Source organism: Nerophis lumbriciformis, linkage group LG24, assembly GCF_033978685.3.
Source record: "Nerophis lumbriciformis linkage group LG24, RoL_Nlum_v2.1, whole genome shotgun sequence".
NCBI lineage: Eukaryota > Metazoa > Chordata > Actinopteri > Syngnathiformes > Syngnathidae > Nerophis > Nerophis lumbriciformis.
Window position 1 is genome coordinate 35512501 of NC_084571.2, and position 15000 is coordinate 35527500.

Sequence of the window (15000 nt, forward strand, 5' to 3'; positions counted from 1 at the left end):
GTACATGAAAATAAAGAAAGTGGGATTTACAATATTAACTATGAACAATAAAACACTGAATATTAACAACATATGAACATCGCCCCTCTTTTACGTGGGATTTACAATATTAACTATGAACAATAAAACACTGAATATTAACAACATATGAACATCTTTTACTTCTCAGACCAGCTCCTCAATAGTTGTGTATCATTTACAATCAAGCAAAACACAACAAAAATGTAACAAACGGCAAAATATTAATGCAAAGGGTAATAAACACCTACAATATGATATAAAACTTGTTTTATATTCTAGTTTCTTCAAAATAGCCACCCTTTGCTCTGATTACAGGGTATCCGCGGGGTCTTAAAAAGTCTAAAAAAAAAAGTCTTAAATCCAATAATTTGAATTCAAGGCCTTAAAATGTCTAAAATTCTCCTAAAATCTCATGAAAGGTCTTAAACACGATTTTGAAAGGTCTTAAAAATATATTGACGTTAGTTTTATTTAAAACATGCATACACTTCAATCTTGCTTTTTAAATGTTTGGATTTTTGAGGATGCTAAAACGGAACCAAAGTAGGCTACCAGCTAGTGTTGTTACAGCTAAGCATAGCAGCGGAGAAAACTTAACGAAAGCCCAAGGCAAAGCCAAATGGCTTGCATAAGATGGGTAAGTAAAAGTTCAACCATTTAGTTGGTGTTGTTTACTTGAGTCATATTGCCATCATAGTGCAGTCTACACATATCTCTTATGTGAGACTGCCATCATATTGCAGTCTACACATATCTCTTATGTGAGACTGCCATCATATTGCAGTCTACACGTATCTCTTATGTGTGACTGCCATCATATTGAAGTCTACACGTATCTCTTATATGTGACTCATCATATTGCAGTTTACACGTATCTGTTATGTGTGACTGCCATCATAGTGCTGTCTACGCGTATCTCTTATGTGTGACTGCCATCATATTGCAGTCTACACGTATCTCTTATGTGTGACTGCCATCTGCTGGTCACCCTTATCATTACACCATGTACCAAATAAAATTGCTTCGAGGTCTGTAAGCAAAACCAGAATTATTCCGTACATAAGGCGCACTGTCGTGTTTTGAGAACATGAAATGATTTTAAGTGCGCCTTATAGTCGGGAAAATACTGTACTTACAATTCATTCTGGACCTCTGATTTTACTTTGTCATTGTATTTTTTGTCCGTATGGATGTGAAATGGTCTTAAATTATTTTCAAGGTGGTCTTAAAAAAAGTCTTAAATTTGACATGTTGAAAAGTACAGAGACCCCCGGATTACTACTTTGCACACTCTTGGCATTCTCTGGATGGGCTTCAAGAGACCTGAAATGGTTTTCACTTCACAGGTGTGCTTGAAGCTCATCCAGTAATCAGAGCAAAGGGTGGCTATTTTGAAGAAACTAGAATATAAAACAAGTTTTCAGTTATTTTTTTGTTAAGTACATAACGCCACATGTGTTCATTCATAGTTTTGATGCCTTCAGGGACAATCTACAATGTAAATAGTCATGGAAATAAGGAAAACACATTGAATGAGGAGAAGGTGTGTCCAAACTTTGGGCCTGTACTGTAGACCACGAGGAAGTCCGGTCAAAGTGACTGCCATCATAAACGTATGCATCAATACTCGAGATGTCCGATAATATGGGACTGCCGATATTATCGGCCGATAAATGCTTTAAAATGTAATATGGGAAATTATCGGTATCGGTTTCGAAAAGTAAAATGTATGACTTTTTAAAACGCCGCTGTACGGAGTGGTACACGGACGTAGGGAGAAGTACAGAGCAGTTGCGTCTCCCAGTCATACTTGCCATCCCTCCCGATTTTCCCGGGAGACTCCCGAATTTCAGTGTCCCTCCCGAAAATCTCCCGGGGCAACCATCCTCCCGAATTTCTCCCGATTTCCACCCAGACAACAATATTGGGGGCGTGCCTTAAAGGCACTGCCTTTGCGTGCCGGCCCAATCACATAATATCTACGGCTTTTCACACACACAAGTGTATGCAAGGCATACTTGGTCAACAACCATACAGGTCACACTGAGGGTGGCCGTATAAACAACTTTAACACTGTTACAAATATGCGCCACACTGTGAACCCACACCAAACAAGAATGACAAACACATTTCGGGAGAACATCCGCACCGTAACACAACCGAACAAATACCCAGAACCCCTTGCAGCACTATCTCTTCCGGGAGCCACAATATACACCCCCATTATCGGACATCTCTACTTACAATTCATTCTGGACTTCTGATTTTACTTTGTCATTGTATTTTGTGTCCGTATGGATGTGAAATGGTCTTGAATTATTTTCAAGATGGTCTTTAAAAAGTCTTAAATTTGACATGTTGAAACCTGCAGAGAGCCCCGGATTACTGCATTGCACCATACTTGCCAACCTTAAGACCTCCGATTTCGGGGGGTGGGGGGCGTGGTCGGGGGTGGGTCGGGGGTCGTGGTTGGGGGCGTGGTTAAGATATATATATATATATATATATATATATATATATATATATATATATATATATATATATATATATATATATATAAGAAATACTTGACTTTCAGTGAATTCTAGCTATATATATATATATACCGGTGTATATATATATTGTATTACATATATATATATGTATATATATATATATATATATATATATATATATATATAAATAAAAGAAACACTTGAATTTCAGTGTTCATTTATTTACACATATACACACACATAACACTCATCTACTCATTGTTGAGTTAAGGGTTGAATTGTCCATCCTTGTTCTATTCTCTGTCACTATTTCAGAACACACACATTATACAAATATACATTTTAAAATCAATAAGAAAATGGGAGCTCTAATTTGGGAGTCTGAATTAGGATCAGAAGTTCCTATATAAACATTGCGCACTCACGTCGCCTTTTTGTATTGATTACTGCAGCTGTGCACTGGATTCATTCACAAATACAAACTACAACTCACAAACACTTTAGAGTTAGGCTCCACCATCAGAATGTGTACTTAAACTTATAAAGATCACATGGATATTATTCAGTGAGTTGATTCACCAAAACTAACCTGTTTTACAGGAGGAAAAAGCACACAGGACGTTTCAATTGTTCACAGACTGGTCGCGCTCATCAGAATGACAAGACACTTCCGGTCTGCAGGTGATAGCATTCAATTGGGAAGAAACGCCCTACTGCCCCCTACTGACCAATGTGAATACTGATAAATGTGTAATGACAGCTCCAAAAACGAATTCAAACCACAAAATAAAATAAATAAATCAACACAAAAATGTGACACATTATGGGTGGGTCACATATGCATGTACAGTAGATGGCAGTATTGTCCTGTTTAAAAGTGTCACAACATTGCTGTTTACGGCAGACGAACTGCTTTACGGTAGACGAAAACTTGACTGCTGTTGTTGTGTGTTGTTACCGCGCTGGGAGGACGTTAATGAAACTGCCTAACAATAAACCCACATAAGAAACCAAGAACTCGCCCTCGATCATTAGCTGTTTATATTGTGGGAAAGCGGACGTGTGAACAGGCTGTCAACACGTCACTCAGGTCCGCATGGAGCTGGAGGGGGCGTGGCCTCCAGCTCCGCCTGAATTTCGGGAGGTTTTCGGGAGAAAATTTGTCCCGGGAGGTTTTCGGGAGAGGCGCTGAATTTCGGGAGTCTCCCGGAAAATCCGGGAGGGTTGGCAAGTATGCATTGCACACTCTTGGCATTCTCTGGATGGGCTTCAAGAGACCTGAAATAGTTTTCACTTCACAGGTGTGCTTGAAGCTCATGCAGAGAATGCCAAGAGTGTGCACAGCAGTAATCAGAGCAAAGGGTGGCTATTTTGAAGAAACTAGAATATTAAAACATGTTTTCAGTTATTTCACTTTTTTTTTGTTAAGTACATAACTCCACATGTGTTCATTCATAGTTTTGATGCCTTCAGTGACAATCTACAATGTAAATAGTCATGGAAATAAAGATTGAATGAGGAGGAGGCGTGTCCAAACTTTGGGCCTGTACTGTAGACCACAAGGAAGTCCGGTCAAAGTGTACATGAACGTATGCGTCAATTCTTGTTACTTTTCCTGTTGATGGCTTGTTTTCATATACTGTGCCACGCGTGGTAATTACGGCCTTATAACAAGATTAGGATCAAGGCAGGCCGATTAGGCAGGAGCATGTACTCTTCTGCATAGCGAGGTGTTGTGTCTGAGGAAGTGAACCCAAACCCAACACCGAAAAGTTGACTGTAATGTAAGCACTGCAGTCAGTGCACAGCTGGAGAGCAACAATTCTAATGAGTGAGTTTGGAAGCGGCGACAACTGGAAGGTATTAAAGAGGCAGAGGCTGCCGACATTCATCTCCAAGCCACTTTCCTCGGTCGTCTTATTTGTGGTCTTCTTTTGGCTGCGTCTGTGTGTCTGCACCACTGAAACACAACTTCCTCTCGTCTAAATACTCCATCTTGTTAGTCTTTTGGTTTTTCCGTTCAAGCCCGCCCATGCCCTCCCTCGTGTGTGGGCAATGCCTTTTTTCACGTACACTCGTACCTCAACTTTTGAGCTTAACTGTGTTCTGTGGCAGAGCTCTTAAGTCAAAACTAAAGATGTCCGAAAATGGCTTTTGTGCCAATATTCCGATATTGTCCAACTCTTAAAGGGGAACATTATCACAAGTAAAAATCAGTTCCCAGTGGCTTATTTTATTTTTCGAAGTTTTTTTCAAAATTTTACCCATCACGCAATATCCCTAAAAAAAGCTTCAAAGTGCCTGATTTTAACCATCGTTATATACACCCGTCCATTTTCCTGTGACGTCACATAGTGATGCCAACACAAACAAACATGGCGGATAGAACAACAAGGTATAGCGACATTAGCTCGGATTCAGCGGCTTAAGCGATTCAACAGATTACGAATGTATTGAAACGGATGGTTGTAGTGTGGAGGCAGGTAGCGAAAACGAAATTGAAGAAGAAACTGAAGCTATTGAGCCATATCGGTTTGAACCGTATGCAAGCGAAACCGATGAAAATGACACGACAGCCAGCGACACGGGAGAATTCGGCGATCGCCTTCTAACCAACGATTGGTATGTGTTTGTTTGGCATTAAAGGAAACTAACAACTATGAACTAGGTTTACAGCATATGAAATACATTTGGCAACAACATGCACTTTGAGAGTGCAGACAGCCCAATTTTCATCAATTAATATATTCTGTAGACATACCCTCATCCGCTCTCTTTTCCTGAAAGCTGATCCGTCCAGTTTTGGAGTTGATGTCAGCGGGCCAGGGAAGCTAGGGTCGATATTCTTCTCTTGATCATCTTCGGTGGCATAAGGGACGGTGTGAGCCAAGACATCCAGGGGGTTTAGCTCGCTCGTCTGCGGGAACAAACTGCCGCCATTGCTTGCCGTGCTACCGAGGGCCTTTGTCCCTGAATTGCTCACACACTCCGGCAGATTCAATGGGGGTCTGGCGGCAGATTTCTTTGACTTTATCGTTGGAAATGCATCTGCTTTGAGTGTCGCAGGATATCCACACATTCTTGCCTTCTCTGTCGTAGCATAGCTTTTGTCGGTAAAGTGTGCGGAACAAACGTCCAATTTCTTGCCACTTTCGCATCTTTGGGCCACTGGTGCAACTTAAATCCGTCCCTGTTCGTGTTGTTACACCCTCCGACAACACACCGACGAGGCATGATGTCTCCAAGGTACGGAAAACAGTCGAAAAAACGGAAAATAACAGAGCTGATTTGACTCGGTGTTTGAGAAAATGGCGGATTGCTTCCCGATGTGACGTCACAACGCTCCGAGAGCGAATATTGGAAAGGCGTTTAATTCGCCAAAATTCACCCATTTAGAGTTCGGAAATCGGTTAAAAAAATATATGGTCTTTTTTCTGCAACATCAAGGTATATGTTGACGCTTACATAGGTCTGGTGATAATGTTCCCCTTTAACATAACATATTATGGTAAGAGTCATTCAAATAACTATAACATATAGAACATGCTATACGTTTACCAAACAATCTGTCACTCCTAATCGCTAAATCCCATGAAATCTTATACGTCTAGTCTCTTACGTGAATGAGATAAATAATATTATTTGATATTTTACGGTAATGTGTTAATCATTTCACACATAAGTCGCTCCTGAGTATAAGTCGCACCCCCGGCCAAACCATGAAAAAAACTGCGACTTATAGTCCGAAAAATACGGTATATGTTTTTATTTGATATTCATTCAATTGTGGGCCAAATATAGGTAAAGGTGTCTGATTTATTTGAATGCATTACAAGAAAGGGCATTGCTTTCAAATCAAATGCTTTTTCAAAATGGAATTGTGTTGCATTTAAAGACCTTTTAAAAGGATTTTTGTTGTTGTTGACAGAGCAAGAACTTGCCAAAAAAAATTGGTATCGGGACAACCCGAGTGTGCCCGAGTGTGAGTTTGTCTGAAGAGAAATGATCTTTGGCAGACTTCTGTCATCCATTGGCTGGGATTAATTAGCCAACCCGTCCAAAGTGTTACCCAGCAGGTGGCCATCCTGTAAAGCTTGTCACTCCCGCCGATCTGGGTTTCCACTGTGGGCTAATCCCACATGGGAACACTGAGGAGGACGCCTACGGAGAATATGCAATTTTGACTTCTGCTTCCAGTCCAATATGGCGAAAGCAGAGAAGAGAGAGGATGGCGGCGTGCAGAAGCAGTAGTGCGGCGTATTGTCAACTTTTTCTGGGAACTATCAGTTGTGTTTCTGAGCGTGATGTTGATGTACTCCTTCTCAGCCCACGAAGCCGACCTGGTGCTCTGCCACTGTGAAGACGGCGTGGAGACGGCCCTGCAGTACGCCAAGATGTGGTGCCGCTACGCCAAAGACCTCCTGGCCTGGATGGAGAAGAGGATCAGCCTGGGTGAGTGCAGACTTATACACTGCAAAAACTGACATCTAAGTAAGATGAAATATCTCAGAATAAGGGTGATATTTGCTTATTTTCTGTCTGATAAGATAATTCTTCTCACTAAGCATATTTTATGTTAGAGTGTTTTACTTGTTTTAAAGGCCTACTGAAACCCACTACTACCGACCACGCAGTCTGATAGTTTATATATCAATGATGAAATCTTAACATTGCAACACATGCCAATACGGCCGGGTTAGCTTACTAAAGTGCAATTTTAAATTTCGCGCGAAATATCCTGCTGAAAACGTCTCGGTATGATGACGTCAGCGCGTGATGTCACGGATTGTAGAGGACATTTTGGGACAGCATGGTGGCCAGCTATTAAGTCGTCTGTTTCATCGCAAAATTCCACAGTGTTCTGGACATCTGTGTTGGTGAATCTTTTGCAATTTGTTCAATGAACAATGGAGACAGTAAAGAAGAAAGCTGTAGGTGGGAAGCGGTTTATTGCGGCCGACTGCAGCAACACAAACACAGCCGGTGTTTCATTGTTTACATTCCCGAAAGATGACAGTCAAGCTTTACCATTGGCCTGTGGAGAACTGGGACAACAGAGACTCTTACCAGGAGGACTTTGAGTTGGATGCGCAGACGCGGTACCGTGAGTACGCATGCAGCTGCGGCTTCCAAACATTTGATCGTTTGCCCGTACGTGCGTGTCGCTATGTGCATGTCACGTACGTAACTTTGGGGAAATATATGTGCTGTATGAACTTCGGGGAGGTGAACGGTACTTTGGGCTGTGGGATTGAGTGTGTTGTGCAGGTGTTTGAGTTGTATTGGTGGGTTATATGGACGGGAGGGGGGAGGTGTTTGTTATGCGGGATTAATTTGTGGCATATTAAATATAAGCCTGGTTGTGTTGTGGCTAATAGAGTATATATATGTCTTGTGTTTATTTACTGTTTTAGTCATTCCCAGCTGAATATCAGGTCCCACCCGCCTCTCACAGCATCTTCTCTATCTGAATCGCTCCCACTGCCCTCTAGTCCTTCACTCTCACTTTCCTCATCCACAAATATTTCATCCTCGCTCAAATTAATGGGGAAATCATCGCTTTCTCGGTCCGAATCGCTCTCGCTGCTGGTGGCCATGATTGTAAACAATGTGCAGATGTGAGGAGCTCCACAACCTGTGACGTCACGCTACTCGTCTGCTACTTCCGGTACAGGCAAGGCTTTTTTATCAGCGACCAAAAGTTGCGAACTTTATCGTCGATGTTCTCTACTAAATCCTTTCAGCAAAAATATGGCAATATCGCGAAATGATCAAGTATGACACATAGAATGGACCTGCTATCCCCGTTTAAATAAGAAAATCGCATTTCAGTAGGCCTTTAAGGGTTTTGGTCCTAAATGATCTCAGTAAGATATTACAGCTTGTTGCTGAGATGTGATGACCTATATTGAGTAAAACATGCTTGAAACTAGAATATCAACTGTTGCAAAGCTGTGTCATCAACACTCACAAGTATAAAACTACTTTTTTAAAGTAATAATTTCTTATTTCAAGCATGCAAAAAAAAAAAATCATGATTTTGACACAAATGTGTCTCATGATTAAAACAGATGACAGCCAAATGGACTTTGCTGTTTTATTTTCAATGAAACAATAGAAAATACGTACTCCTATAGTAGTACAGTTGGCACAGTACAGTTGTAACAAACGCACCCAAGTTCTCCGGGTGTCTCTGCCACTACACAATTAAGGAGTCACGGGTGGGACCTGATATTCAGCTGGGAATGATTAATATAGTAAATAAACACTAGACATATATATACTCTATTAGCCACAACACAACCAGGCTTATATTTAATATGCCACACATTAATCCCGCATAACAAACACCTCCCCCTCCCGTCCATATAAATAAATGATAAATGGGTTGTACTTGTATAGCGCTTTTCTACCTTCAAGGTACTCAAAGCGCTTTGACACTACTTCCACATTTACCCATTCACACACACATTCACACACTGATGGAGGGAGCTGCCATGCAAGGCGCTACCAGCACCCATCAGGAGCAAGGGTGAAGAGTCTTGCTCAGGACACAACGGACATGACGAGGTTGGTACTAGGTGGGGATTGAACCAGGGACCCTCGGGTCGCGCACGGCCACTCTTCCACTGCGCCACGCCGTCCCTATATAACCCACCAATACAAACCAAACACCAGCACAAAACACTCAATCCCACAGCCCAAAGTACCATTCACCTCCCCAAAGTTCATATAACACATATATTTCCCCAAAGTCCCCAAAGTTACGTACGTGACATGCACATAGAGGCATGCACGTACAGGCAAGCGATTAAATGTTTGGAAGCCGCAGCATACTCACGGTACCGCGTCTGCGCATCCAACTCAAAGTCCTCCTGGAAAAAGAGTCTGTCTCCACAGGCCAATGGAAAGTCCACAAAAAAGGTAAAAAATGAGGATCCTGTTACAGGCGTATCAAATAATCATGTTTATATTAAAAATGTAACAGTTTATAATAAGTAAATGGATGACATAATAAGTATATATATATATTTATTTTCCCAGCTGAGTACAAGTTAACTGTGACTGGCAATATTTATTATATATATACGCCTCGATGGACCCTATGGCCATTACACAGTAAACTCACAGTTAATATTTTAACATTTAACATTTGACATTTCAATCAATTTTGAACAGAAATAGTTCATGCACATTCAGATAAATTCTTCAAAATTACAATAAAAAAAATTTTGGCCGGGGTCCGGGCTGTATATATGTGCACTAATTGACTGAAAGAACACGCACTTGGCGCGATGATGTCATGTTATCGAGGGAAAAATGCATTTTTAGACAATATGATTTGCCTGAGCTGCTAGGAGACCCCGAGAGTAATAAGCGCTTGCCTTGTTGCCTTTCCATTAAGAACAATAAATTAGTTTTTAGTATAAGTTTGCTGGTTTCAAGAAATATAATATCATTATGTCAAGATAATGATAATTTAAGAATATTTTCCAACATATTGAGCAAAAAGGTCTCATATTTGTTTTTTCTACCAAGAAAAGTGCACTTGTTATTAGTGAGAATATACTTATTTTAAGGTATTTTTGGGTTCATTGAAGTTAGTTAATTTTGTTTTGGAAAGTCTTGACAAGCCCAATTTTCTTCTTCTATTGGCAGATAATTTTGCTTAGTTCAAATAAAATACCCCTCATTTTTGTATTTTTTTTTCTTGTTTTTGAACACTGACTTTTTGCAGTGTATGAGTTAAAGTATTGGGACGTTTGGCTATTACGACCAAAAATGATTGAAATACGGAGTTGGTTCTAACCCTGACTGAGCGTGTGATGATCTAGAAAGCAGGTTTGGATGTCAAGTTCAAGGCATGACTGATAGCGACGCAGAGGGAACACGCCGGAAGGATTAGAGCAGGGATTAGCAGCAGGGTTGTTGGAGGTGACATCAGCATTATTCTACTACTGTTCATTATATAGTCTTTTTGGACTTTTAGGTCATATTTTTTGGTTGGTTTTACTTGATTGTTTACACCAGGCCTGGGCAAATTAAGCCTTTCAATCTGGCCCGCCAGACATTCCCAAATTTTTAGATCTTTAAGATGGAAAGGGAAGCTGCCATTATGATGTTTTCACATGACCATAAGTCTTCAACTAGACCAGCGCCCTGGTGGCTCTCTGGAGCTTTTTCATAAATGTATGAAAAATGGAAAAAGATGAGGGCAAAAAAATATATTTTTTGTGTTAATATGGTTTCTGTAGGAGGACAAACATGACACAAACCTCCCTAATTGTTATAAAGCACACTGTTTGTATTAAATATGCTTCACTGATTCGAGTATTTGGGGAGCGCCGTTTTGTCCTACTAATTTTGGCGGTCCTTGAACTCACCTTAGTTTGTTTACATGTATAACTTTCTTCGACTTTCTAGGACGTGTTTTATACCCCTTCTTTTTCTTTCTCATTTTGTCCACCACACTTTTAACGTTGTGCGTGAATGCACAAAGGTGAGTTTTGTTGATGTTATTGACTTGTGTGGAGTGCTAATCGGGCATATTTGGTCAATGCATGACTGCAAGCTAATCGATGCTAACATGCTATTTAGGCTAGCTATATGTACATATTGCATCATTATGCCTCATTTGTAGCTACATTTGAGCTCATTTAGTTTCCTTTAAGTCCTCTTAATTAAATTTATATCTCATGACACACTATCTGTATGTAGTAGGGCTTTTAATTTTTTTGGCTCCAGACAGATTTGTTTTTGTATTTTTGGTCCAATATGGCTCAACATTTTGGGTTGCCGACCCCTGAACTAGACAAAGTGGTGTTGTCCCGATACCAATATTTTGGTACCGGTACCAAAATTATTTCGGTACTTTTCGGTACTTTTCTAAATAAAGGGCACCACAAAAAATGGGATTATTGGCTTTATTTTAACAAAAAATCTTAGGGTACATTAAACATATGTTTATTATTGCAAGTTTGTCCTTAAATAAATAATAATAATAATAATAATAATAATAATAGATTTTATTTGTAAAAAAGCACTTTACATTGAGTAAACAACCTCAAAGTGCTGCAGTGTATAAAAAAATAATAATACAAAAATAATAATACAAATAAAAAGATAATAAAAAAAAAAACTAGAACAGCCAAATAGCTAAAACTAGTATGCATACATCTAAAAAAAAGGCTGAAAAAAAATAAATTAAATTGGGGTTTTAAGCCTTTTTTAAAAGCATCCACAGTCTGTGGTGCCCTCAGGTGGTCAGGGAGAGCGTTCCACAGACTGGGAGCGGCGGAGCAGAAAGCCCGGTCTCCCATTGTTCGTAGCTTTGTCCTCGGAGGTTGGAGGAGGTTAGCCTGTCCGGAGCGGAGGTGTCGTGTGGAGGATTTGGGGGTGAGTAGTTCTTTGAGGTAGAGGGGGGGCATTTCCATTGAGGGACTGGTGGGTTAGTCGGGAGACTTTGTATTCAATCCTGAGTGGTACAGGAAGCCAGTGAAGGGATTTGAGAATTGGTGTGATATGGTTGTATCATATTTATATTATAAAATAGTGAACATACTAGACAACTTTTCTTTTAGTAGTAAGTAAACAAACAAAGACTCCTAATTAGTCTGCTGACATATGCAGTAACCTATTGTGTCATTTATACACCTATTATTTTGTACACATTATTAAGGACAAGTGGTAGAAAATGGATTATTAATCTACTTGTTCATTTACTGTTAATATCTGCTTACTTTCTCTTTTAACATGTTCTATCTACACTTCTGTTAAAATGTAATAATCACTTATTCTTCTCTTCTTTGATACTTTACATTAGTATTGGATGATACCACACATTTGGGTGTCAATCCAATACCAAGTAGTTACAGGATCATACATTGGTCATATTCAAAGTCCTCATGTGTCCAGGGACATATTTACTGAGTTTATAAACATAATATACATTTTTTTTCATTGAAAGATGTTGTGATGCCAAAAAATATTGATGTAATCATAGTAGTATCGACTAGATACGCACCTGTACTTGATATCATTACAGTGGATGTTAGGTGTAGATCCACTAATGGCATTTGTTTACATTTTGATGCCGGTGAGCTACGGTGTGTAGTGAAGCATGTTTAGCTATTCCTCGTCCTCCAGTGATAATGATACTTGTAAGAAACTTACTTTATTTGTCGCCATGGAGACAAGGATTAGTGATTTAGAAGCACAGCTAGCTAGCCATGTCTTAAAGCACCTCTTTCTGAGGGTGTTTCAGTGTAATAACTTGACCTTTATCTTTACTTTTTAAGCCAAAATGCGTCCGTTCTCCCTTTTCTGTCTACACACTGTGTCTGCTTGTAAGTACTTTGTGATTTTGCGCTGCCGAACATGCTCCTCTGCTCGTAAAACCAGCAATGTCATGACGTGACGACGAAGGGGGCGCGGACCGGTACTTTTCAAAGGTGGTATAGTACCGAATATGATTCATTAGTATGGCGGTACTATACTAATATCGACCGGTATATCGTACAACCCTAATACAAAGTATTTCAATGGTTGGAATCTGCGCTTTTGCCTGATATACTAGTTACTATGGTAATCTAATTAGTTACTATGGTCATCTAATTAGTTACTATGGTAATGTAAGTCACAGCAGCTCAGACGAGGCACCAAGCAGTGTGGGTGGGGAACGTTTCCACAGAGTGTTTCCAGAGCCTGAAATGTGGGTGTCAGGGACAGACGCGGAAGGGGATTTTTACAACAAAGTTCTAAAGCTTAGTGATGTATCAGATAGTAGGTGGGTTTTTTTTTTTTTTACCGTTCACGTTGATATTTCGATGTGTTTGTTGCATTTTTGACGCGTTTCGCTTGATTGTAAAATATGTCGATCGAGAGGGGGTGTGATGTTCATATGTTGTCAATAGAGATGTCCGATAATGACTTTTTTGCCGATATCCAATATTCCGATATTGTCCATCTCTTAATTACTGATTCCGATATCAACCGATACCGATATATACAGTCGTGGAATGAACACATTATTATGCCTAATTTTGTTGTGATGCCCCGCTGGATGCATTAAACAATGTAACAAGGTTTTCCAAAATAAATCAACTCAAGTTATGGAAAAAAATGCCAACATGGCACTGCCATATTTATTATTGAAGTCACAAAGTGCATTATTTTTTTTAACATGCCTCAAAACAGCAGCTTGGAATTTGGGACATGCTCTCCTTGAGAGAGCATGAGGAGGTTGAGGTGGGCGGGGTTGGGGGGCCGGGGTTGAGGTGGGGTAGGGGGTAGTGGGGGGTGTATATTGTAGCGTCCCGGAAGAGTTAGTGCTGCAAGGGGTTCGGGGTATTTGTTCTGTTGTGTTTATGTTGTGTTACGGTGCGGATGTTCTCCCGAAATGTGTTTGTCATTCTTGTTTGGTGTGGGTTCACAGTGTGGCGCATATTTGTAACAGTGTTAAAGTTGTTTATACGGCCACCCTCAGTGTGACCTGTATGGCTGTTGACCAAGTATGAATTGCATTCACTTGTGTGTGTGAAAAGCCGTAGATATTATGTGATTGGGCCGGCACCCAAAGGCAGTGCCTTTAAGGTTTATTGGCGCTCTGTACTTCTCCCTACGTCCGTGTACACAGCGGCGTTATAAAAAGTCATAAATGTTACTTTTTGAAACCGATACTGATCATTTTGAAACCGATACCGATAATTTCCGATATTACATTTGAAAGCATTTATCGGTCGATATCGGCAGTCCGATACTATCGGACATTTCTAGTTGTCAATATTCCGTGTTTTATTGTTCATAGAAACATTTTAAGTTCCATTCCATTTTTTAAGGCGGTCTGTCATAACGTTTTTAGCATTCAATCCGACATTATTTTGAGTTTTTGTATTATTTGGGTGGTCAAAAAAATTGCCCATGCCTGGTTTACACAAATATGAATTGGCCAGTTTTCACACGGAGTGTGTACATGGACTAAGATAGAATTACATTACATTTAATGCATTTTTTTAGTGAGTCAATTTTTATTTCATAATCTTTTCACTATCCATCCATTTTCTTTACTGCTTAATCTCATTGGGCCGTATGTAAGCTGGAGCCAACATAATTTTTTTTATTAGATGTTATATTTGTTCTACCAAATAATGTTTTTAGACTTAGACTTACACTTCCTTTTTATTGTCATTCAAATTTGAACTTTGCAGTACAGATAAGAACAACATTTTGTTGCATTGGTTCGTTGTAGTGCAGGATAAAAAAGCAATAAGGTGCAGATATAAATAAATAGATTACTGTACAGATAAATATATTGCACTTTTGCATATGCATCCACGTTTATGGATGTATGTTATATTGTCTTTATATTCCAGCCAGTTAATCCATTTTTGGGGTGGAATTGAGGGGATTATTATGATGCGTTCAAGAGTCTTATGGCCTGAGGGAAGAAGCTGTTACAGAACCTGGAGGTTCTGCTACAGAGGCT

At 39.8% G+C, this 15000-nt stretch overlaps 1 protein-coding gene across 1 annotated transcript in view; it reads left to right on the forward strand.

The window, feature by feature from the left end:
- Nucleotides 1-15000, forward strand: part of gmip (GEM interacting protein) — a 57238-nt gene that overhangs the window by 12597 nt on the left and 29641 nt on the right. The window contains exon 5 of the mRNA XM_061982039.2: nucleotides 6843-6968. Within this exon, the coding sequence (XP_061838023.2) occupies nucleotides 6843-6968 (126 nt within the window). The remainder of the gene's footprint in view (nucleotides 1-6842; nucleotides 6969-15000) is intronic.